The sequence below is a fragment of the Cottoperca gobio genome, chromosome 15, assembly GCF_900634415.1.
Source record: "Cottoperca gobio chromosome 15, fCotGob3.1, whole genome shotgun sequence".
NCBI lineage: Eukaryota > Metazoa > Chordata > Actinopteri > Perciformes > Bovichtidae > Cottoperca > Cottoperca gobio.
In genome coordinates, this window is record NC_041369.1 from 759,125 (window position 1) to 784,691 (window position 25,567).

The 25,567-nt window shown below is 41.1% G+C and overlaps 1 protein-coding gene across 2 annotated transcripts in view; it reads right to left on the reverse strand.

Annotated features, from left to right (window-relative positions):
- col13a1 (collagen, type XIII, alpha 1) overlaps positions 1-25,567 on the reverse strand; it is a 118,579-nt gene that overhangs the window by 16,332 nt on the left and 76,680 nt on the right. The window contains exons 13-33 of one of the 2 annotated variants that reach the window (XM_029450477.1): positions 24,296-24,379; positions 23,757-23,798; positions 23,628-23,645; positions 23,013-23,039; positions 22,492-22,536; positions 20,489-20,515; positions 14,185-14,220; positions 14,043-14,096; positions 13,204-13,290; positions 12,982-13,038; positions 12,863-12,886; positions 12,718-12,771; positions 12,167-12,211; positions 11,840-11,974; positions 9,871-9,942; positions 9,636-9,677; positions 9,467-9,517; positions 8,285-8,311; positions 8,052-8,138; positions 415-468; positions 157-210 (exon numbers count right to left, since the gene is read on the reverse strand). In XM_029450477.1, coding sequence (XP_029306337.1) covers positions 157-210; positions 415-468; positions 8,052-8,138; positions 8,285-8,311; positions 9,467-9,517; positions 9,636-9,677; positions 9,871-9,942; positions 11,840-11,974; positions 12,167-12,211; positions 12,718-12,771; positions 12,863-12,886; positions 12,982-13,038; positions 13,204-13,290; positions 14,043-14,096; positions 14,185-14,220; positions 20,489-20,515; positions 22,492-22,536; positions 23,013-23,039; positions 23,628-23,645; positions 23,757-23,798; positions 24,296-24,379 — 1,122 coding nt within the window. The remainder of the gene's footprint in view (positions 1-156; positions 211-414; positions 469-8,051; positions 8,139-8,284; positions 8,312-9,466; positions 9,518-9,635; positions 9,678-9,870; positions 9,943-11,839; positions 11,975-12,166; positions 12,212-12,717; positions 12,772-12,862; positions 12,887-12,981; positions 13,039-13,203; positions 13,291-14,042; positions 14,097-14,184; positions 14,221-20,488; positions 20,516-22,491; positions 22,537-23,012; positions 23,040-23,627; positions 23,646-23,756; positions 23,799-24,295; positions 24,380-25,567) is intronic. The other variant, XM_029450478.1, reaches the window with a different exon arrangement.

The following is a 25,567-nucleotide window of genomic DNA, read 5'->3' on the forward strand; positions in this document are numbered from 1 at the left end:
GTTGATTTAGGCTAAGCAACATCAGTATTGGTTTCAGCCTTTGCACATGTGAGACTCAGGTAAATATTTTTGTGATGGGTGTAAGCACGCTGCTTTCATTGAGCTAAAAGATGCTCCCTGTTGTGATGGAAATTGTAGATGAAATGACAGACTTACAGGGATGCCCTGAGGCCCGAGTGGTCCTGGTAATCCTGCATCTCCTTGTTCACCCTGTAGTGACGAGAGAACATTCAAAGTGTATATTATCCTAAAACTATATTTATTTTAGAATTTAAAACACACACACACACACACACACACACACACACACACACAAACACACAAACACACACACACACACACACACACACACACACACACACACACACACACACACACACACACACACACACACACACACACACAGATACTCACTCTCTCTCCCTTTGGTCCTGCTGGCCCTGGCACACCTGATGGTCCTATTAGACCCTTTAAAACAGAAAAGGGAAAATAAATACCTGTTGGCGGAAACAAACAGAATAGTACCAGAAAGTATATCAACATTAAATGCCTGATATCAGTAATTTAACAAGCTTTATGGTGTAAATGAATAGATGTCACAAAAGATAATGTCATCGAACACACATTTTTTTTTTTACAGAAAATAGTAAGTACATACTTTTCTGTTCTGACACCTGTAGCATTAACACACCAAGCTTGTTGAACTACTGTCCAAACTGTTCAAAATGAGGGGAAATGAATAAAATGTGAACAGCTGCAGTTGTCTGTCTGAGTAGCAGTCAGGATTGGAGAGGAAGACCTTGCATCTCAGGCATATCCAATATGTACAGTGCTGTCTGGAATAACTGTCCAAATGTACTGAATGACATGTCAACATGCAGCACGGGCATCTCTGCATGCTCCTTGTGGATAGTTCTTAGCAATGGCAACTTTGCAGCCCACTGCTGATACAGGATCATAAAGCAGAAACCATTGAGGCAGGATTGAGGACTGAGGATTTGCACTGTTACGATGTCCAATTTCAGACAAATTGGAAATTGGCAACACTGGTGGAAGATTATGAACAGATTTTAGGACAAAACTATTAGCCTGGCCCAATATAAAGATATTACAATATTTTCTCATAAGCACAAAATGCTTACGTTGTTATCTTTGGGTAACCAATATTACACATGTATGGTGCTCAAACTGTTAAAGCTGAAATCAAAATAATAACTGTCCATGTCCAGCCTTATAAAGGAAACACAGAATTTTATTAAGGGCACATTTAGTGTATGGTACATTTCTACAGCACTAAACCATTAGCACAACAAACGATGGCATAGTTCATAGCTCTAAATTTGTCTTTTTCTATCAGACATACATTTATTTAATACATCCAATGTCTCTTACTGTCTTGATTGGTGTATTGTCAATAAAACATTTCCTACAGGTGTTTCACATTAAAAGCCTTTGTATTTTGTGGATCCATTGCCTAATTTAAATGTTACCACTATATTTATTTATATTTAGGTTTGTATCTGGTATTTCTCAGATTGTGCTCGTTGGTTCTCAGATATGTGAAGATGTTTCTTGTTTCTAGACCTTGTTTGTTAAGATTCCCTCCTTTGGGACTCTTCTGTGTACTTCAGAGAGCTCTGATTTAAAACACCTGTTACTACAAAGTTCAGTCACATGACTTTTGAATTGTACAGAAAAAAGGCAGTGTACTGAAATGTAAATATTTTAGACTTTAAATAAAATATTAAATCAGTATTATCTGCTTATTTTCCATTCTTATTCACAGCCTACCCTAAGGGTGTCCATGTGCCCATTGAGCCACTAAAGGACTTTTAATGTGAGACATCTGTATAGGAAGTGTTGCGTTTCATTGACCAGGGCTTAGAGTATAAAGTTGCAATACATAAGTGTATGTGTACAACATGTATAAATACAACATGAGTGATGATGTAAGAATATATCATGAAAAGAAATACACTGGTGATAATAAATGGAATACAGACTGCTTTACATAAAGGAAGTTGTAAATCGTTTTATTTATTGTTTAAGACTATTAATCAGAGGGTGTGTAGCCTAAACAATGTTGAGTTTTTGAAGCCAATACTGATCTGTGTATTTGCACATTTGAAGCATTTTATAACAATATCTTTTCTGATAAACACAAACAATTTATATCCCGTAAATCTGTTTTTTGGAGAATTGTCACCAGGATATGTAGGGAATGTCATAAGTTACAGTTGAAAACTAATCTTGTCAGTGATCTGTGTCGGACACCAATGATTGCTGTAAGGGCTTTCATTATATACCATCAGGGCATCATAGTGAGATATGGATTTGCCTTGTTTGCCATGGAGGAACATTGTACATGCCAGTGCATCCTCAGAACCCAACCCTGAACAGTCCTGTCCTTACAGAGCTACTTTAGGAAGGAATAAAGACAAGACAAGCATGGGAAGCAGGAAAGCAAGCGGACATGACAAGCAGACATAGCAGACATCAAGCAAGCTGTAGCAGGGGGGTGGAGGAGGAGGAAGAGGAGGAGAAGGGTGGGGGGACTGGAACACTTGCGCCACTCACCACTGGACCCGGTCTGCCGTCTAACCCATGAGCCCCCTGTATAGCGTTGTACACAGTTAGAGAGCAGAGATGATGGGGGAGATGGTGGGAGGTAGGTGGGGTGGGGAGTTGGGATGGGAAGGTGGGGGGGGGGGAGGGGGTTGAGTGAAGCTGTGACTCAAGTGACTTCAAAACACATTCAGATCACGACAAATGAAGGGTGATGGAAGTGGTGGAGGTGGAGGTAAAGTGAGTGACAGTAATTGTGAGTAATTTCTTTCACTGCTCATGTCACAGAGACGGCACTGGTGAAAGTTACCAATGACCTTCTATTGGCATCAGACAAAGGACTTGTCTCTGTTCTTGTCTTGTTAGACCTCAGTGCTGATTTCGACACTGTTGATCATGACATTCTACTACAGAGACTGGAACATTGTGTTGGCATAAAAGGAACTGCACTAAGATGGTTCAAGTCCTATTTATCTCAATCGCGGATTGACAGATGTGTTATGTGATGTGTATGTGTTAACGATAAATCCTCCATGACAGCCAAAGTCAGTCTTGGAGTTCCGCAGGGTTCTGTACTTGGACCGATTCTATTCACCTTATATATGCTTCCTTTGGGCAATATTATAGGGAACCACTCTATAAACTTTCATTGTTATGCGGATGATACCCACTTATATCTATCAATTAAACCAGATGAAAGCAATCAATTGGCTGAACTTCAAGCATGCCTTAAGGACATAAAAACTTGGATGTCTAGCAACTTTCTGATGTTAAACACAGACAAAACTGAAGTGATTATACTTGGCCCTAAACGCCTCCGAAATGCATTTTCTAATGACATAGAAGCTCTGGATGGCATTAATTTGGCCTCCAGCACCACTGTAAGGAATCTTGGCGTCATCTTTGATCAGGATCTGTCTTTTAACTCCCACATAAAACAAATCTCAAGGACTGCCTTCTTTCATCTACGTAACATTGCAAAAATAAGACACATCCTGTCTCAAAATGATGCAGAAAAACTAGTCCATGCATTTGTTACTTCAAGGCTGGATTACTGCAACTCATTGTTATCAGGTTGTCCCAAAAAGTTGCTTAAGACTCTTCAGTTGATCCAAAATGCAGCGGCACGTGTATTGACAAGAACAAGGAAACGGGATCATATTACTCCTGTATTAGCTGCTCTGCACTGGCTCCCGGTACAATACAGAATAGAATTCAAAATCCTTCTCCTGACTTACAAAGCAATTAATGGTCAGGCTCCAGCATATCTTAAAGATCTCATAGTACCTTATAAACCAACTAGAGCCCTGCCTGTGGCTCTCCCGAAGCCCATTATTTTCTACTGAAGATGTCACTTAAGAGCAGTTTTCTTTTCTTTAAAAAACACAATTATTAGTCATTTTCAGCTGTTCACTGTGGTTTCAGCAAACGTTACTGAAACAAGAGGAAATAATAGATTTGTTTGGGTCTATTTTTAGTGGTGGGTTAAAACACATTTAGTGCTTTAGAGAGTATTTGGGGCAGCAGGACGGTGTGTGTGAAATCGATCGAGTCAAAATAAACAGAGGTCTGACTGGGACTCCTCATTAATACACGACTGCTTTGGTCATTTGTTCAAGCGCTTACATAGAGCTGTGTTATTTCACCTAAAATTTAAATTTTAGCTCTACAATCATGCTTTAATTGACATTTCATTGTCTTCATTAGAAAAGTTATAAACTACATGTACTGATGATGACAGCAAGATGTGTTTAAAAGCTCGAAAAACGAACCAATTATATGAAAAAGGGTTTGTGTGTCCCTATGAACCTGAGAGCTGTGTTGTCTGGAGCCTAGTGCTCCTGGTAGGGTCTCCCAAGGCAAATTGGTCTCAGGTGAGGCGCCAGACTAAGAATGGTTCAAAAACGACTTCATGAAAGAAAGGGAAAGGAAAGGAGAGACCCTGCCCGGAGGAAGCCCGGGGCCCCCGTCTGGAGCCAGGCTGAGCGCCACTACGTTGGAGTTTATCCCGGTGGACGAGAGGGTCGCCTCCCTACGCCTTCGGGTTATGGGGGGGAAAACTCTGACTGTTGTATGTGCCTATGCCCCAAACCGCAGTTTTGAGTATTTGGCCTTCTTGGAGACCCTGAATGGAGCCCTGCAGGGGGCTCCAGTAGGGGACTCCGTAGACTTGCTGGGAGACTTCAACGCACACGTGGGAAACGATGGAGACACCTGGAGAGGCATGATTGGGAGGAAGGGCCTCCCTGATCTAAACCCGAACGGTCGTTTCTTGTTGGACTTCTGTGCTAGTCATGGAATGGCCATAACAAACACCATGTTCGAACATAAGGATGCTCATAAGTGCACGTGGTACCAGAGCACCCTAGGCCAAAGGTCAATGATCGATTTCGTAATCGTATCATCTGATCTGAGGCCGCATGTTTTGGACACTCGGGTGAAGAGAGGGGCGGAGCTGTCGACTGATCACCATCTGGTGGTGAGTTGGATCAAGGGGTGGGGGAAGACTCTGGACAGACCTGGTAAACCCAAACGGGTAGTGTGGGTGAACTGGGAACGTCTGGAGGAAGCCCCTGTCCTGGGGATCTTTACCTCACACACACAGCTTTTCAGCCATCCCTGTGGAGGTTGGGGGCATTGAACCTGAGTGGGCGATGTTCAAAACCTCTATTGCTGAAGCTGCGGTGATGAGCTGTGGTCTCAAGGTCTTAGGTGCCTCAAGGGGCGGTAACCCTCGAACACCGTGGTGGATCCCCTGGTGGTCAGGGAAGCCGTCCGACTGAAGAAGGAGTCCTTCCGGGTTATGTTATCCGGGAGGACTCCGGAAACAGATGCATGGTATCGAAGGACTAGAAGGGCGGCAGCTTCTGCCGTGTCAGAAGCAAAGCAGCGGGTGTGGGAGAAGTTCGGAGAAGCTATGGAGAAGGACTTTCGGTCGGCACCAAGGTGCTTCTGGAAAACCATCCGGCACCTCAGGAGGGGGAAGCGAGGAACCATCCAAGCTGTGTACAGCAAGGGTGGGACCCTGCTGACTTCAACTGAGAAGGTTATCGGCCGCTGGAAGGAGCACTTTGAGGAACTCCTGAATCCGACTAACACGCCCTCTATGGTTGAGGCAGAGCTGGAAGCTGATGGGGGATCATCGTCAATTTCCCTGATGGAAGTCACTGAGGTAGTCAAACAACTCCACAGTGGCAAAGCCGCAGGGGTTGATGAGATCCGTCCAGAAATGCTGAAGGCTTTGGGTGTTGAGGGGCTGTCTTGGTTGACACGCCTCGTCAACATTGCGTGGAAGTCTGGGACAGTGCCTAGGGGTTGGCAGACCGGGGTGGTGGTTCCCCTATTTAAAAAGGGGGACCAGAGAGTGTGTGCCAACTACAGGGGTATCACACTTCTCAGCCTCCCTGGTAAAGTCTACTCCAAGGTACTGGAAAGGAGGGTTCGGCCGGTAGTCGAACCTCTGATTGAAGAGGAACAATGCGGATTCCGTCCTGGTCGTGGAACAACAGACCAACTCTTTACTCTTGCAAGGATCCTGGAGGGGGCCTGGGAGTACGCCCATCCGGTCTACATGTGTTTTGTGGATCTGGAGAAGGCGTATGACCGTGTCCCCCGGGTGATACTGTGGGAGGTGCTGCGGGAGTATGGGGTGAGGGGGTCACTTTTGAGGGCCATCCAATCCCTGTACGCCCAAAGCGAGAGTTGTGTCCGGATACTCGACAGTAGGTCGGACTCGTTTCCCGTGAATGTTGGCCTCCGCCAGGGCTGCGCTTTATCACCAATCCTGTTCGTGATTTTCATGGATAGGATATCGAGGCGTAGTCGTGGAGGAGAGGGGTTGCAGTTCGGTGACCTGAGGATCTCATCGCTGCTCTTTGCAGATGATGTGGTCCTTATGGCATCATCGGTCTGTGACCTTCAACAGTCACTGGATCGGTTCGCAGCCGAGTGTGCAGCGGTTGGGATGAGGATCAGCACCTTCAAATCTGAGGCCATGGCTCTCAGCAGGAAACCGGTGGATTGCCTACTCCGGGTAGGGAATGAGCCATTACCCCAAGTGAAGGAGTTCAAGTCCCTCGGGGTCTTGTTTGCGAGTGAAAGGACAATGGAGCGAGAGATTGGCCGGAGAATCGGAGCAGCGGGGGCGGTATTACAGTCACTTTACCGCACCGTTGTGACGAAAAGAGAGCTGAGCCAGAAGGCAAAGCTCTCAATATACCGGTCGATCTTCGTTCCTACCCTCACATATGGTCATGAAGGTTGGGTCATGACCGAAAGAACGAGATCACGGGTACAAGCGGCCGAAATGGGTTTTCTCAGACGGGTGGCTGGCGTCTCCCTTAGAGATAGGGTTAGAAGCTCAGACATCCGTGAGAGACTCGGAGTAGAGCCGCCGCTCCTTTACGTTGAAAGGAGCCAGTTGAGGTGGTTCGGGCATCTAGTAAGGATGCCACCTGGGCGCCTCCCTAGGGAGGTGTTCCAGGCACGTCCAGCTGGGAGGAGACCCCGGGGAAGACCCAGGACTCGATGGAGAGATTATATCTCCTCACTGGCCTGGGAACGCCTCAGGATCCCCCAGTCGGAGCTAGAGGATGTGGCCCGGAGAAGGGAAGATTGGGGTTCCTTACTGGAGCTGCTGCCCCCGCGACCCGATCCCGGATAAGCGGTAGACGATGGATGGATGGATGGATGGATAAGTGCTGTTAAAGTGACTTTCTTTGTTTTTTTCTTTGCATGAGTTTTGATAAATTGCAATGCACTGAGTTCTCTTGCCTACAGTATATTTCAGTATGATGATATTGTTTCCACGCCAGTTCTGCTGAGTATACTTGCTCAGTCTTGCCTGTAATAAAATGTTATTGCATTATTGTAACAATATAATATGGCATCCAACATGATCCATAGTTTTATATAAAAAGAGGAGCCACTGTGATGTGACACATATCCCTTACGACACCTTACTTATGTGGTGCCTCCGAGTCATCTATGGTCAAAGGAGATACGTTTTTTTACCAGAGTGTGATTGTATGCAGATTAGATAAGTGTAAACTGAGAACAAGAATAGAAACACAAAGTGATAGATACCATTTTAAAGAGTATAAAATTAAATTAAACAACCTCAGCAATATTTGAATAACATTTTGAATAAAGAGTGTGCAATAAAAGCAGTGAAATGTTAAGTGTTATGTTAATTATTTACTTCCTTTTGACACAATCTCCACTTCCATGCAACATTTTAACAGGATTATGACGACATAGAAGCAACGTCTGAGACATGAAACGCTAGTCAGTAACAAATGCTTAAACTAGGGTTAAAACAACATGTGTTTTAAGGTTGATACTGCAGAATGCTTACATTTCTACTGAAGCAGTGATATAACCCCTAAAATAATCAACATAGAGTAAGAAAGCATAATATATGTAACACAAATAGAAGTCAAGGAATTCTGAGACTTATGAACACACAGGAAGTGCATGGTACTTACGGGGAGTCCGAGATGGCCTCTGTCTCCCTTGTCGCCCTTGTGACCCATCGCTCCCTTTTCTCCTCTAATGCCTATGCCTGGTTCACCCTGAGGGACAGTGTATAGAATTAAATCATTACGCTTTCATACATTGAATAGTTACAGTATGATGTAGACAACATACGCTGTAAATGGAAACAGATTTAATAAAATGGGGAGCTGATAGCTATTATTTTAAAGGAAAAATATCTCACCTTAGGCCCTAAAAACCCTTGAGATCCCTGGATGAAAAAAAAACAGTGGGATTACTGACACAATCTACACTGTAGTGTTGTAAGTGTTGCCAGTGCATATCACTGGTGTAGTTGAAAAGCATGATTTCTATTTTATTTCACCCGGAGAGCGGTGTTCCGTGTGAAATCAAAAGTCAATGACCTTTTAAGCCAAACCATGATCATTGTTTTTTGTTGCATTTTTGTTTTGTTTTGTTTCAATTTACAACGTTAACAACGTGTTTAAATCTGCGACCATAATTTTAAGTGATCAGGTTGCGAGCTCCAGGAAAAAGAAGTCTGAGCAATGTTTTGCAGAATAGAACCTGCACTGGTGGATCTGCTAAAGCTCTGTAGTCTCTTGATATATTTGCAGAAAGTCAATTTAAACACTTAAACACAATCGTCAATGAAAATCAATGAAGTTTGCAAAACTAAAAATCTTTACTTAAGATGCGACAATGGTGGTACCTTATTATCGCCACCAGACATGATCATGCGTTTGGTCGTATGTGTGTTGGTCTGTCTGTCCACGGCTAATCTTGCATACTACTACATCAGCCTGATGTTTTTTTTGCTCATTTGTGACGTCATTTTGAACCGGAGTTTCTGCTGATTAATCCCATACCCAATATGTTATGATCCACTAAAGTTAGGCACTACACAAGATAATTAAATCCCCATGTCTGTTATCTTTGCCGCCATCTTGACTGTAAGGGAGCCTTGAGGGATAATTTGTTTGGGAGGGGAGAGGGAGACACGTGGTGTGACCTTTTATAGTTTGCTTTTAGTCCAAGAATTGTAAAGCCCGATTATAAAGAAAGATCTTAAATTAGGTTTGCTATAGTCTTTTTACAAACTTTTTATGGATGACTTTTAAAATTTACCTGGGAATCTAAAATGATCCCTAAATCCAAAAACTTAATCCCTGTTACCTTTAATTCTAACATGCTCCTTGCAAATGTTATGACACTTAAAACGTCATCATTCTTATTGGTTGATTACATTTGGCAATGTCATGTTCTCTTGAGTTTACATATGTTCAACTTCAACCTGAGCTGAGGCCTAATCTGACAAAGTAACTGGAAACACTTTGCGAGTGTGCATGGCCTTTAAGCATGGGCCAGTGTTATGGTTAAGGGTTACATGGCATATTTGACTCACTGCTGGGCCAACTGGTCCTGAAGGTCCTGGTGGCCCTGGAGGACCATAGATCTACACACACACAAGCAAAAGGTGCACATTTAGAAAATGATTGCTCAAAAAACAAGTTGTGCTTTAATTTATCATGAAGTGCACTAATCAGACCTGGGGTTTAGTGACTGACCCTTACCATTTCTGACCTTCCTCCTTGTCCAAGTTCACCTTTAGGACCCTGTGACAACAGGTGGTAAAGACACAGGTCAAAATATTGCTGATATTTTCCCTTATTAGATAAGCTATCAAGTAAATGAAAAATTAGGCAACACAACACTTTTCCACACAGCATTTGGGTGAATACAAAATATATTGTACGGTTCCCCCGTTGCCTTCCAGAAAGATGCAGTCTGAGGGGCACCATTGCATACCATTGAGCCAGGTAATCCAATAGGGCCAAGGGCCCCTGTAGCCCCCTTTTCACCCGTAGGGCCATCTAAACCCTACAGAACAAGAAAGGGGAGATGGACATCACAATAACAGCAGAGCGTTTTAATTCAGGGACTGATGAGTTCAGCTTCATGTAAGGATCAAAGCATAAAAGTCATATTTATTTTTTTTATGAAAAACTAAAGATTGTTTGCTTTCATGTCAGTTATTGGAAAAGTAAAACCTCAATTTTTAATGCTGTTGAAGCAGACCACGTTAAGCAAATGCCTTCATTTGTATTAAATGCTCCTAAATAATCAGTTGAATGCTCAGTTTTTCATACTTTGATCTGATTTAGGTACCTATACTTTACTTGAGTATTTCCACTTCATTTCAGGGGGAGTTATTGTACTTTTTACTCCACTAAATTTATAAGATTGTTTAGTAACATTTAACAGAAATACTTTCCTTTAAAACATTTGATGAACTCATAAAACATGACTGATTATTATAAACTAAATTACCCAACAGGGTAAAAGGAGGTTACAATCAATATTAAAATGCTACTGAAAAAGTAATATGTCAATAATAATAGCTATGTATTACATGTTGAATAAAAAAATATTATTATATTAAATAATGAGTATTTCTACTAAGATACTTAAAGTACATTTTGCTTAGGCTTTATTTTACTTTTATTTGCAATGGATCATTTTTATATTGTTGCATTGGTACTATTACTTAAATAATGGAGTTCACTTCATCACTGAACTGCAGGCTCATTCAAACATTCCCACAAAACAGCCAGCAAGACGGGCCCATAAAACATGTTCATGTTCAAACAGTCTGCAAGTGTTAATAGGGACTGGACAATCTAACTACATGGTGGGACCATATAGGATGGAAGATTATTTGTATAAACCACATGTGTAACTATATACAAAGGCATTTGCTAGTTATGGCTCGAGCACTGAGTGGCTGAGGAATTATTCTTGTTTTAATTTTTTTAATTCATTCATGTTTGTGGGGCTGATCAGAGACCAATATTAAACTGCTTCTGATGCTTTTTCAAACATCCTCAAATATGTGATGGTTGAATGGTAAAACTAATTTATTGTCCAACAATAAAACTTTGTGACACTCCATTTTTAACAACCCAATATCCATTTTCTCAGCTGTACACAAATTCTACATTCAGAAACGTAATGCTGCCCATCCCACATAAAAAACAAATAAACAAAGCAAGATGTATACACAGGCACAAAATAAATGTCTCCCTTAATAGGTCATAGCTAACTATCAAACATAGAGGTATAAAGGATATTAGACTGACTAAATCTGTGTTTTTATGAGTTATAGCCTAATAAAATGTTAATGCTGATCCCTGTTAATCATTATGTTGGTGTTGCACTGTGTCCAGGATCCCGGTGAACATACAGCCAAAAAGCAAGAACGTTACCGCAGGTACCAGGAGGAGTGGGGAGGGAAATACCCATTAATCATTGCTGCTTTATGAGATCCAAACAAAGCGTTTTGCAAATTCTAAAGGAAAAAATACTTTTATTATTACTACCACTATTTGTTGACATGGAATATGATGTGCTAGCGGCCACACCAATCCCAAACTCCCCTGGCAATAATTTTAACCATTCTCATCTGCTCACCCTGCAGGATACAGAAGTGTACAGTATTGGCTCTCAAAGTAACACCAGGCTACAAATAGCATTGCCCTTGATATAGTGCACGTTTGGGATCCATGCCACAGTGAATTAAAAGTTAAATGCAATGTCATTCCTGGGGTCCCTTCCATACTAGTGAGTCTCTAATTAGAAAATAAGAGGGCAGCTGGAAAAACCAAGGTCTTCCCTCTGGATAATGACAGATGTGGACTTGAGCTTTGGTCAGGGAACCTCAGGCAGTGATGTGATGTGGTGTGGTGTGGTGCGGTATGTGGTTAACACAGTCACTCACAGGTGATCCAGATGGACCCATATCTCCCTTGTCTCCTCTGGGTCCCGAAAAGCCCATGACACCACCCTCTCCTCTGGGACCTTCAAGACCGGCTGGACCCACAGGACCAAGCTCTCCAGGCTTCCCCCTGGGTCCCTGAAACAAAAGGGGTCAAGGTCACCTCACTGAATTGTACCTGAAGGAAGCTGTGTCAAGACAGAGATAATTTGCATGAAATCTAAAATTAGAAGCTTTAATCATCCTTCCTATTGTGAAGACTTCCATCACAATAAACATTCATTTAATAATTCAACTGCTAGGCTAATAATATGGAGAACTAAGTATTACCTTATCTCCGTCCAGTCCTGGAGGACCTGGCAGACCAACTTCACCCTATGGACATACCAAGGCTGTATTACCAACTAGGCAAAGCAGGCAACTGTTCCAGACGAAGACCCTCAGGGGTCCCCGATTCACTATACGTCAACTATTTTATCTTTTGTCCACCAGGAGTGTGCGCTTCCATGTATTTGATTGGCCAACACCCTGTGACATTACCTAATCCTTTGGCCATGTCTTGAGAAGGGGCCCTGTGTTGAGTCCTAGTTTTAACACCTGTATTAGTATGTCTTTGTACTTATATGGTGCATAATCCTAAATACATTTGCATTTAATTAAATATCCACAAAAAACTGAAAATGAAAAACCTGGGACAAGTTAATCCATCATTGGGAATAGGGAATAACCCTAACAGACATGTTTTGCCCCTTAACAGACTAAACTGGCTTTGGACAGACAACATGGACACACACACAAAAAAATATATATATTTATTTTCTGAATGTTGCAATTCTAGTTCATCTTTGCAATGCAGTGGTTAATGAAATAGTGTCTTCTACCTTGGTTCCAGGGAGTCCAGGAATCCCTGAAGGTCCAGGTAATCCAGGGGGGCCCTAAAAGGGGTAGATATATTGTCATTTAAATATCATTTTTACGACAGTACTGTGTTTGCACATCTCGTGATAAACCCTAGGAAGTACTTACCATTAGAGGTATGTTGCGAATATCCTGTGGAGGAATATATTAAATGTTGATATATTATTTATTTTATTCTTTACTTTTTATACATGTAAGAAAAGTGAAACCTAATATGAATTACATACATTTTCATTGTTGTGGATTTCAGCCTTTCCTGGCTCCCCAGTTGGGCCTGGAGGACCCTATAAGGTGAAAAAGACAATTTGTAAACATCATAATGAACATAATGGTTAGAAATTGGATATCATATTGTGACTTCCATAGCTTTTGTTGAAGTGTTATTTAATAATCTATGATGGAGGCACTGCTGTATGTGCAGCTGTACTAATCAAACTATTTCCCTTTACCTTGGGTCCTATTAGGCCTGGTAGTCCTGGGGAACCTGGTTCTCCTTTAATTCTCTGGGCAGCAATGCTCGACTGTCCCCTCTCACCCTGCCATACATACAGAACAGAGTCTTAGCTGAACAGAATGCAAGTTATTACCATTAACCCAATCTCTGGGCCCATCAGCTATCATTCTGACAAAGATTTAGCCTAGGGGCTGCAGCCAATATTTCTGGGATTGGTCCCGTTGCATTCTAATGCAGAATCTGTTTATAGAAATTACTATTAACCAGACAAGAACGTCAATAAAAATAAATAAAAATTAAAAACATTTAATCACATTTCCATGTCAAAACTCCATATATGATATTAAAAGTGGGATCCCCAGATAAAACTCAGATAGCGAGAATGTGAGATGTATTTGAAATCTCTATAAAAAAGCAAGTTAGTAAACGAGTAAGTGGATTTGAGTTGAGATTATTTTAGCATTTAAGTACATTCCCACAGATCACAACACATCCAAGACAATGCATTCTTCTTTGATTCAGACTGAATCAAATAATGCATGTATGAGTAATTTAAGAAATTATATTATAAGATTTCTACAGTACAGAAATAGAGTTAGATAGGCCAATGCTGAAGCAGTCATCAAGGCTGGAGAATAATACCATCCAATTTGAATGTCAAAACACTCCAACTCATTACTAGTGCAGCACAGACAGGTACAACAAAGCACATTGAGACTTCATTGGAGCTTTAGTCAGTCACACAATGAGTATCTGACTTTACAGATGTCCAGTTACAGAGGAACAAAGATGACTAACAGAAGAGTTAGGGTGCTCATTCCATTCAAGGCCTACCCTGTAGCCCCTCTTGCCAGGGATGCCAGGGGTACCAGGGATGCCAGCCTGGCCCTTTGCAGTGGAAGAAACACAGTTATAACCCACTGATCTGAATGGGTATGTAATAACTGCCACACACACTGCTCAGAAATGGCTTCACCTTTAACCCAGGAGTGCCCAGGATTCCTGGTTCTCCCTACCATGGCCAAGATGGCATAAGGAAGATGATGGTGGAAAAGGAGGAAAGATGAAAACAGTTGATAAGCAGTTATTTCTTCAAGATATTTAAAAAAGACATGCAGACACACCTAAAAAGTAATTTGTCATTACATGAATACATTGCTGAAAGGGCAAACTGGGCACAGGAGAAGGGGGCCCAAGGGATCAGGGGGGTCCTGGGCCTGAGTCTCTGAATGAAGTGACAATTACAATTCCTTCAAGGGAAGTCCATTTAATGACTACAAATACATGCAAAATAACCACAATCAGATGCAAAAAAACTACAAAAAGGCATTAAAAGACTACAAATCTGTGTTGTGTTTGTGTCTGTGTGTGTTTAGTACTGGTTCACTGCAGTTCACTGACTAAAAAACATGTTTATTTCAGTCTGGGTGTCTTTTCCTATGTAGGAGGGGTGCAGGGCTAGGGGTCCATTATTTCATTATCTGTCCATATTAAAGTATATAGTGAAATGAAAAACTGTAACTGATTAGCATCTGTCAAGTACCAGCCACAGCATAATGAATTCTCTGAAAGTGGATCTTAAAAAGAAAAAAGAAAGACACTTGAGTCTTTTAGTTTATCTGTGTTCCTGCTCCTCTTTTCAGATTAATGAGTAGATGGTTGAAAGTGAACAGACAAAGCTGGCTGGAAGAGAGAATTCCTCCAATCTGGTTTGCCCCAGTGGAATCGATACACTGTCTACTTTGTGTCTGTTGATGCTTGAATATCACTTTTCACAGATGACTGGTTCATACCCCACGGTTGTGCCTGTTTTTACCTGCCTAACCAATGATTACTCTGCAGAAACATGTTATATATTATATATATATATATATATATATATATATATATATATATATATATATATGTAAAATATTATCAGAGTGCAACCATGGAAAAAAATACTTAATTACAGAATGCAAAGAAGACAAGTATATATGAACTAGTATATTTCCCATTAATAACCAGGATCAGGAAGCCACACATTTACAGTGCATTTATCTTTGCAGAAGTATAATTACAACATACTCCTACTGGTATACTACTGACAATAATGCTATCAATGCAGCTACTTCTACTACCACTTTAACAACACTGCTGCTGCTTGCTTCTTTGGCATAGGCACCCAGCAAACATTGAGATAATATGACAAGCATTCATTCACTGTTCTAATCACACATCATCAGAGTATTGTAGTATAATTATGGCATTTGGGCTGTACTTTGCCCACTCATGTGTCAGTTTGAAGATGGAAGGGACCACCTCACGACAGAGTGTCCATTGGCATACATGAGTTTGTGGTCAGATGAAAGCATAGCTTGATCTCCATACCCCCAGAAGGACCTGAGTGGTGATGGCTTAAAATGCACAGAGGGGTTCATTAGAGACGTTCCCCAACAATCTACTGCCCCAAACAGGAAACAGCATCTCCCTTTGATCTACGACTGCTCCAATCTGCTTGTAGCATTCCTCTGGTCCTGGAAAGTTTGTCCTTGTGCTATTTTAACATCTCTCTTTCCATGACATACAGTGGGTGTAGGCCCAGTTGAATCTGTCACATCCGCATGCCATATCATGATTTATCAATATGCTAATCTCTTTATTGAAGTCATGCAACCACAGGTTTTCCACTTCAGAGGGAAAGTATGTAGGGATGAGTATGAACCAATCAGTCAACCGCACACTCACAGGAACTGTAATCATCTTCTAAGGATGCTGAAGGATCACATGTTTTCATTCTATTTGTACGGCAGCCAAGTCGTCCTGTCACACTCAGGAGGGACATGGAGACGCAGCTACTCACTGACATACTGTTTGTAATGACTTACAAGTACAAGTTCCATGTGTACACTGAAGAGTGAAATAGTAAGCTTGGTATCAGATGGACAGGATTAAGTTTACCAACATATCAGTGTGCTAATATAAATCTCTTATAAAATTAAAAGCACTTTAAAGTTATACCAGTGACACTAGTGCCACATATTATAGAAATGAGGTATTTCACTGAAAATATTGATGCTCAAATACATTAATACCACATGGTTGCTAGAAAACACCTGTGCCTAACTGGTAAATGTTAATCAAAGATTGATTATTTCAGCGATATGATTTCAGTTAAAAATGGACATAGATCCATCACTGAGAGCAATCTGTTTTTCTGTCTTAATTTTTTAAATTTCAATTTACTGATAGAAAGCCAAAACACGAAGTGCTGCATACAGATGTATGGTCACTGTGAAGAACAATAGAACATAGTGGGTGATTGGAGAACTTAACTGCTGTCTTCCCCTCGGCTCATGATATTTCCTCCAGATGGGTAGCTCATTGCTTTTCATTTGCAGCAAAAGGAAAAAGGCAGAGATACCTTTTCATTGGGTCAAAGAAGTGCAACTATTGGCACACACTCCTTTGTCATGAAATCCATTCTCTTTATCGTCGTCTGTTGCTGTTCCCATAGGCAAAGTAAAATCAAAGCTGCTTGAAAAGACATAGCTTATTAGATCAGTCTACAGCAAGTAGAGTATTTCACCAGAGTGACAGATGGGACAAGGCCTTGAGGTGAGAGTTGTGTCTGCTTCCTTCATGGCTAGACATGTGCCTGTTGAGTGCTGGGAGCTTTTGAACTTAAGAGGTTGAGTCTAGAGAAGTCATCATTTGTGGTCAGCACCAAGCAGATATTAATGGTTCTTGTGTATACCACAAAACCTCTACCTGGCCCATTGTATTTCACTCTGTCACAAGGCACCATGAGATTATAAATAGAACAGATTTCCCCTGGGTTGATGGAAGCCTCAACTCTTTGGGTGACCATTACCTAACATTGTAGGATCGGCCTGGAAAAGCACTTTCTCTTCATTATTAAATAATAAAAGCCTTTCCAGATCGCTGTGTCCTGTGGATACTAACGAATATGCACTTTCCTTGAAGTTTTCCGCTTATGACTTTTTCTCCCTCTTTCCCCCATCTGTCCATCTGTGAGGCTTAATGGAGAAAACACACACACATGGCAGCGACTGCTACTGCCATGCTACTGTGGCCGAAGAGCTGCTGCAGGTCAGCTGGGACTAGGACTCCTGTGTGTAGTCCGCATAAAAGCAGACATTGATTTATCATATCAACTAATTAGAAAAACATTTTTTTAATTATTTTTAAAAAGGGCAAGAAAACAGCTCCTTGAGGTACTCCACAGTTTTAAACAGCCAACCCAGACATCTCATCAACACTGAAATGTTTCTATTGGATAAATAGGACCCAAACTAAGTCAAAATAGAACCAAATTGGCCAGATAAGCCGTCCACTGTTACGTTCCACTGCCTCTCCCAACCTCTTGGCAGAGAGATGTGTGTTTCTTTTCTCCTGTGTTTCAGGTTGGCCACACCTCTGCCCACACCTGAGCTCCATTAGTAATCAGTGGGGCCATATAACCTTCCTGGAGCCAGTGATCGCTCTCTTTTTGATTTCCCTGCCTTGATGCCATAGGTGCTATAGTACTTGATTGTGCTATAGTACTTGATTGTGCTATAGTACTTGATTGTGCTATAGTACTTGATTGTGCTATAGTACATGATCGTGCTATAGTACATGATCGTGCTATAGGACTGTGCGTTTCATTGTTTAGTAGCCTAGCGTTAGTTAAAGAAGCTGGTAGGGGTTTTCTGCCTTTTCCTTTGTCTCCCAATTTCGATTTTGAGATAGGGAGCTTAGCATTGTGATTTTGATTTCAAATAGTGTGGGTTTTTGTTTATTATTTTGGCCTCTGAGACCCTGAGGCTAAATTGCTTCTGTGTTACATGTTTTTATTTGAAAACTGTTTTGTGAATAAATTAAGTTCCCTTGTTACACTTTAAAGGGTGTTACCCTTTCTTATTTACATTACCTTTTATGTTACTCCCTGTGCACCCTTAGACCCCAGAAGGGTCTTAACGACAAAAGAAACTAAAAAGAGCCTAAATACAAATGTGGGATATGCATTCTTGCCAGATAAAGCCACTGAGACCGCTCCTCCAATAAAATACACATTTGTGAAGTCCCTTTTCATTTACACATACATTTAAACCAAGTTTCAATCCTCTAAATTCCAGCGGCCACGTTGGTGATCTCGTCATGCAAAAATAGATGATGCCACACACTCGCAACTCCATGCTTGACTTTCACTCTACCTTCTCTCCCCTCTCTCCTGGGAAACCCCTATTTCCTTCATCTCCCTACAGAGTGGATGGAAACATCAGCTCAGAGAAGCAGTGGGGCAGTAAAAACAGACATGCCCTTTCAAAAAGGGGAAAATCAAAAGACAAGCAAAGGCCTGGAAAGAAAAGGGAGAACTCCTCCATGTCGAGAATGACAAGGAGCTGACAGGAGAAGATCTAAATCTTCAGAGATGACATCAGAGCCCTATTTTCATGTTGTCCCTGGACAGAAGTGGAAAGTTAATGCAACCTTGTAACAAAATTAAACAGCAGCTAGTGGACAGATTTTTCATCCATACCATGTAAGTATGGCAACTCGATGTTAACCTACTTTGGTTAACATGGAGAACTAAAGTTTATTCTACTGTAGAATACTGAATGATCGTGGTTTTAGTTAAATGCTTGTCATATTGGAAAGAAAATGGCCATTCACAAACATTTGCGAATGGTAGCTACTATACTAACTATAAAGAAAAAAACCTACCAAACCTAGATCATGATTAAGTTAGCAAGAAGATTCTGGATGAGCAAGCTTCTATTCAGTATATATGTATGTTTATTTGTAAGTGTGTGTGTGTGTGTGTGTGTGTGTATAAGATGCATTTGAATGCCGCAGAAAAACATAGTGAGTGGATCTGGATAAAACAATGGATGAATGGATAAAACAAATCTCAAGGACTGCCTTCTTTCATCTACGTAACATTGCAAAAATAAGACACATCCTGTCTCAAAATTATGCAGAAAAACTAGTCCATGCATTTGTTACTTCAAGGCTGGATTACTGCAACTCATTGTTATCAGGTTGTCCCAAAAAGTCGCTTAAGACTCTTCAGTTGATCCAAAATGCAGCGGCACGTGTATTGACAAGAACAAGGAAACGGGATCATATTACTCCTGTATCAGCTGCTCTGCACTGGCTCCCGGTAAAATACAGAATATAATTCAAAATCCTTCTCCTGACTTACAAAGCAATTAATGGTCAGGCTCCAGCATATCTTAAAGATCTCATAGTACCTTATAAACCAACTAGAGCATTGCGCTCCCAGACTGCAGGGTTACTTGTGGTTCCTGGAGTCTCTAAGAGTACAATGGGAGCCAGAGCCTTCAGCTATCAAGCTCCTCTCCAGTGGAACCAGCTTCCAGTTTGTGTTCGGGAGGCAGACACACTCTCCACATTTAAGAGTAGGCTAAAGACTTTCCTTTTTGATAAAGCTTATAGTTAGGGCTGGCTCAGGTTTGCCCTGGATCAGCCCCTAGTTATGCTGCTATAGGCTTAGACTGCCGGGGGACACCTCCCTGCTCTCTTCCTTCTCTTCCTCTCTCCTCCCCTCCCTCTCTTCTTCTCCCTCTCTATCTGTATGCATTTATGTAAATGTATGTTACTAACTCATCATCCGGGGCATCATCCCCGGAGTTTCTGTCTCTCATGTGGCAGGTTGCCACTGATAAAGTTTACATCAGGATCAGGAATCGTGGCTGCGCCTGCTGCCCTGGTCCTGCTGGACACCGGGAAGCCTTTTTTACATTTTCCTGGATTCATCCAAACTTTCTCTTTTTTAAACACAACATAATTTCTGTCAAATGTTGTATTTGTACTATGTTGTTTATCCTGTACATACGACATCTATTGCAAGTCTGTCCGTCCTGGGAGAGGGATCCCTCCTCAGTTGCTCTCCCTGAGGTTTCTTCCATTTTTCCCCCTTTAATTATGGGGTTTCTTTTAGGAAGTTTTTCCGGACAGAGGATGTCGTAACCTGTACAGTCTGTAAAGCACACTGAGACAAATGTATAATTTGTGATATTGGGCCATACAAATAAATTAGATTTTATTTGATCTTTAAAAAATATTATTTTGTCAAAAAAACAAAGGTTTAGTGTTTGTGGTGTCGATAAAAAAAGAAAGTCAATGATGGGCTCAGAGTTTAGAGAAGTATTGGACTCTTGGATATGGCCCTGAACGGGACATAGTAAATGAGCTGCAACCTTTATTAGTAGCTGTTCCGAATGTTGGGCCTCTTTTGGCACAAAATGAAAAAAAAAGGTAAATAATCTTACCTTAATTCCTAGGTCTCCCTTAACTCCCTGTGAAGCAAAGCAGAGACAAAAACTATTATTGTAACAACCGACAACAATCACAGCAGTCCACTAGATGGAGCAGGAGACCCTCTGTAAACACTATAATGAGCAGCGAGGACTGGGTCCAAACCCTCACAGAATGGGTGTGCAAACTAATTGAGCATTTGCATTTTATCTATAAAGGTGTGCAACTTCTGGAAAAAAAAAAGCTTGACAATAGTTCCTGTAAAGGCCTCTCCTCTGTCCTCTCAGTGACCCTCAACTCAGTCGCCTGATGTCCTCATAAAGCTCATGGCAGAAAACAGAATCAGGATTCTAGGCTGAGTTCATGTGAAACAAAGTGAGACGGTAGAATGGTTGAAGTTTTAATAGGCAATAATCTGCACAGAAGCTCACAGCAACAAGGTTCTTCCAGCGGGCGCAGTCTCAAAATTTAAGGCAAAATGACTTTCACAGAGTCATGCTATAGATATACTGTGGTATTGTTATAACAGCAGCAGCCAAACCATTTAATGATACCTGTTTAATGCTTTACCTCTGTGGAGTTTAGTGGAAGGGGAACAGTAAAAGTTATGAATGATTGAAAATATCAAATGTATTTATTAATAACATCTTTACACTTTAGTTTTCAAACTCAACAAAGTTGTAGTTGAATTTTCAAAACATCAATGTCAAGTTAGAAGGTGTTATCTAGCATAATAGCAAAATCATAGGTTGAATCTTTAATTTAAAGCTACCAGTACTATCCCTAGTGGAAAACCAAAAAAGAGCAAGCCACGCTGAGTCTTGTTGAGTAGAGCCGTACCCTGCAGTGGATACGCGTCATATGTGGGGTTTTGGTTTTCACGACCCGCAGCAGTTTTTTTTTTAAAAGCACTGATAAAACTGTGCACTACCTGCTCAACACCAGACATGCTAAGTTAGAAACTAGCTAGTGAACTTAGTGGATGCACCAACAGTAGCAAATAACCAGTTAGCTAACAGCAAGTTAGCAGGAGAATGAATACTGGAGTAACATTTATCAGTTAGCCGGAACCACAACTCCAAATGAATGCTAATGCTGCTCTGTGTCTGCTGGATGTGTATATGGGCAACTGTTTGCCAACAAGTCAGAGCTGCACACTTCTCACTGAAGTTTGGAGTGAGATAGTAAAATATCTTCAGATTTGACATATTCAGAGTCATCACAAACAATATTACATTGAATTATTCAGCAAACCTCTTCTGGAAAAGATCTTATGAGAGTTTAAACATGAGGACATTTTCTATGTATTACAATGCGTTGGCATGGATTAGAGAACAGTTGCTGTGTACATGTACGTGTGTGTTGCTGTGTGTGTCCTCTAGAGGAAATCTGTTAAGCCATGGAAAAAAGCGAAAGGACAAGCACGTGGAGAGTGTAGCGGGCATCGCTCACAGCTTCAAAGCAAAGGTTAGGTCCTTTAAGCTCCCATTGTGTGTCAGTGTGTATGTATAAATTGTTCATCCCTTTTTTCAATGCTAAGGAGACTATCATACAATAACCCAACAAACGCTTTCTATTAAATTAATGTCAAACCCATAAATGTGGCAGATGCTACCTGCATCATTCTGTAAGGTCAGGGCTTCAGTATTTTTATGATATATAACTTGTAAACCAGCTCCACACTATGATTAAAGGCAAAAAAGGCAAAAAAGAAAATCTTAAAAAGATAATCTCAAAGCTATCTCAAAGGACAAAATAAAAAACATTCAAGACACAAGGTCTTCCTTACGAGCTTCTTACAATGCAACTGCATTCATAGCCAGCATGGAGAACAGGAATGATAACAATAACCAAAAACCATTCAAATGTACATATGTCATGTATTGATGTATTCAGGTCAATTTTAGGAAATCTGAGCGTATGCTTTCAAGTAAATTTGAAACTCTTTTTGAGTAACGAACAAAACACAACAATTGAACATGAAAAAGTAAAATAAAACAAGTAGAAAGTGTAATACCTTTGAGCCTTCAGGACCTAGTGGGCCAACATCACCTCGATCCCCCTGTGGAGCGACACAAAGACAAATATTAGAATTTAGCACTGATTCACAGAAAGTTGACGAACAGCAAACAGATGGTGTGTGGACTCAACACAAGCAAAGGGACAAATGATTTGTCATCTCCTCCTGAGGCACTCTAAAAGTCCTTTTAGTGTATTTCTCATTTCCTTTCATCTTCTCATAATCCTTTAAAACTATGCTTTTTAGCCAAATCAAATCAACGCAACAAAAACATAAAACACAACTTCCTTTTGCGTCTGCATTAATCCCAGCAGGTGCCTTAAAACACATGATAGATGAAGGTCATACCACTACTAAGGGATAGAAAATTGATAAATTGAAAAATCCATCAATTACTCAATACACAATGTGTACAATCCATTGTGTACTGGAATAAGTATTTCCTAGTCAATCTAACCACATCCTGGATTCTACTGACCATACTCTTATTCAAAGGTTAAACACAGAAGACAGTTCACCTTTTGTCCTGGCACACCTGGCTCACCCTGGAGAGATAAAACAAAGTGTGTGCATAAAAATTACATAGACAGCCAGTGTAACAAATTCTATATTTTATATTGAAAAATGTATGGAAAAGCAGGTGGCTGAGGCTTGATTTTAGGGGTTCAAAATCATGTTTTCCATTCAGATGCTTCTCTGATCATGCTGCAGCAACGCTCAGTTATTACGGCTCATGCTAAAGCCTATCACAAGTGAGAGCCACATTCTGCTGTGAGGTTCAGCTTGTTTTTCATAGTGAAAGGCATTTATAAAACTGACCGTTTCTCTGAACTCACAATCTAAATCTCCGCTTTCGAGTAATGTGTGATGATTAATGCATCATGTGGAGATCTACACAATGAAAACATTGGGATGTGTAGAGCTTCTGTTGTCAAGGTGGGATTGGTCTGAATATCAGAGCAGCTGCACAGAGACCAAGTGGAAACATCTTGACTTGATCCGTGTTTCATGTGGCTTGTTTTATTTGGGCCTGAGTGTGTTTGTCTGAGTCATCATGAGAGGTCACAGTGATGCTAATCAAGTTTTTCAGAGATCTAATTTTGCTGTTTGGACAAGAAGAGAAATATATTTACCTTCAGTCCTGGTAAAAGCTGCAGAAACAATGTAGACATTACAAAAAGGTTTATGTCACACCAACAACATTTCACTAATGAGAAGATTCTGGAAACTAAAGATGGAGGACTAACTGAACCAAAGCTTACCCTTGGGTCTTTTCCTGGTTTGCCTGGTTCACCAGGCTTACCCTGTACGACAAGAGCAACAATGCATTACACCTGATCCACAAAACTATCTACAATACCAGTTCCCTGAAGCCATTTGAATTTGCAATGATACCCTTGGTGGATTGAGCCTGGAAGTACATTCTAGATCATTTCCCACTAAAGTATCAAGCTTGAACTTGCACTTTAAACCTTTGTAAAATTATATAAAAGAGAAATAAAATACCCTGACAAAGTAAAAATCTAATCATCTGCTGTGGTTCTAAAATAGTATGTTCAACAACAATGATTGAAATTCATGTATTTATAAGTCTTCCATAGCAACCTGTGGGGTTTGGGCTGAGAGCCACAGACGGGTGAGGAAGTCGTTAAGTATTGACAGACGGACAACAAAATTGAATGGCCACTGATACAAAACAAATTGGCAAATTCTGAGTTAACATAAAAGGTTAACCTCAGTTTATACTGTTTTAGTTTAAAGGTAGAATTCTAATTTCTGGTTGAACTCGAATTGGACTCACCGTTGTGCCACTGGCTCCATTTAGGCCTGGGGTCCCTGGAAGTCCGGGGGGTCCCGGGGGTCCCTGCGCTCCAGGCTCGCCCTGCTGGGAGACCTTGAGTTACAACCTGCCATGCTCATACCTCACCACACTGGCCATGCCAACACAACAACCTCACACAACACCACAAATAAACAGTAGGGGGTTGCAGAGAGGAGGGTTAGTCAGGGAGCAAGCAGTTATAATTCTTCAGCAAGAAGATTCATTCTTGACCTTTTGAACACCTATCTGGGATAAAATATTCCAAACTCAAGGTTCACTCCTTTCCAGGGCTTCTACAATATCCAATGGACTTTTCAATGGAGAAATGAGCTTGCTCAGGTGTCAGGACATGATCAAGGATCCTTGTGACAGGTTCTTAGCAAGTACCCTGGGTAAGAAGGATACAAGAGGCAGAAAGTGGGTTTTCTGTGACTGAAGCTGGTCACAGCATTAGCTAGCAATGATGGGAGCTCAGTGCACAACTTTGTATCACTGACTCCTGGTCGATAACTTTAACCCCTTCCTAGTTTGTAAGTAGCTGCCAGACCCTTGCCCAGGGCCCCAGCATGGATCCTGGGTAAGTGGAGTAGCACCAAATGTAAATCATTGAAAAAAAGACAATTCATGTAGTGTAGAATGGGAGCGAGAAACTAATTGTGACTGACAGTCTTGATCTTTCTTCGATTGTTTGCTGACTTTAAAAACAAAGTAACCAGAGTAACCCAATTACCTCTTTACCCCGGATAAGGGTCTGGAAACCGGTCACAACATGGAAGGACAACTGGCAACTGACAATATCAGCTCCATGTGAACATGAGCACAAAACTGATTACAGCAGCCAATGAGAAGAGGTCAAAGTCCTTGACCTGGAGTCAGTGGACGGCCACAGAAAGATCAAGGAGGACATTCACATCTGAGGCCAGAATCCATCTTTGAACAGAAACAGGGTTTATAATTTGACATGTTAAGTTACCAAAGTATGGTACTTAGGTCACATGATGACACCTGGGCAAGTTCCACTAGCTGACAAAGGCGAATAGCTCAAGAGAAAACTAGTTAGTGCAATGAGTGCTTTCTTCTTTGTGACTACATTTGTTTGGAGAGCAAGGCAATGGGAAATACACTATGTGACACTGACGTAGTTCTTTAACTTTTTGACCAGTCTCATAGAATGACTGGTCCTGGATACCTCATTTTTCCAAGACCTGTTGTCTAAGTTTAGCTTTAATAATCACTGGATAAAATAAAATT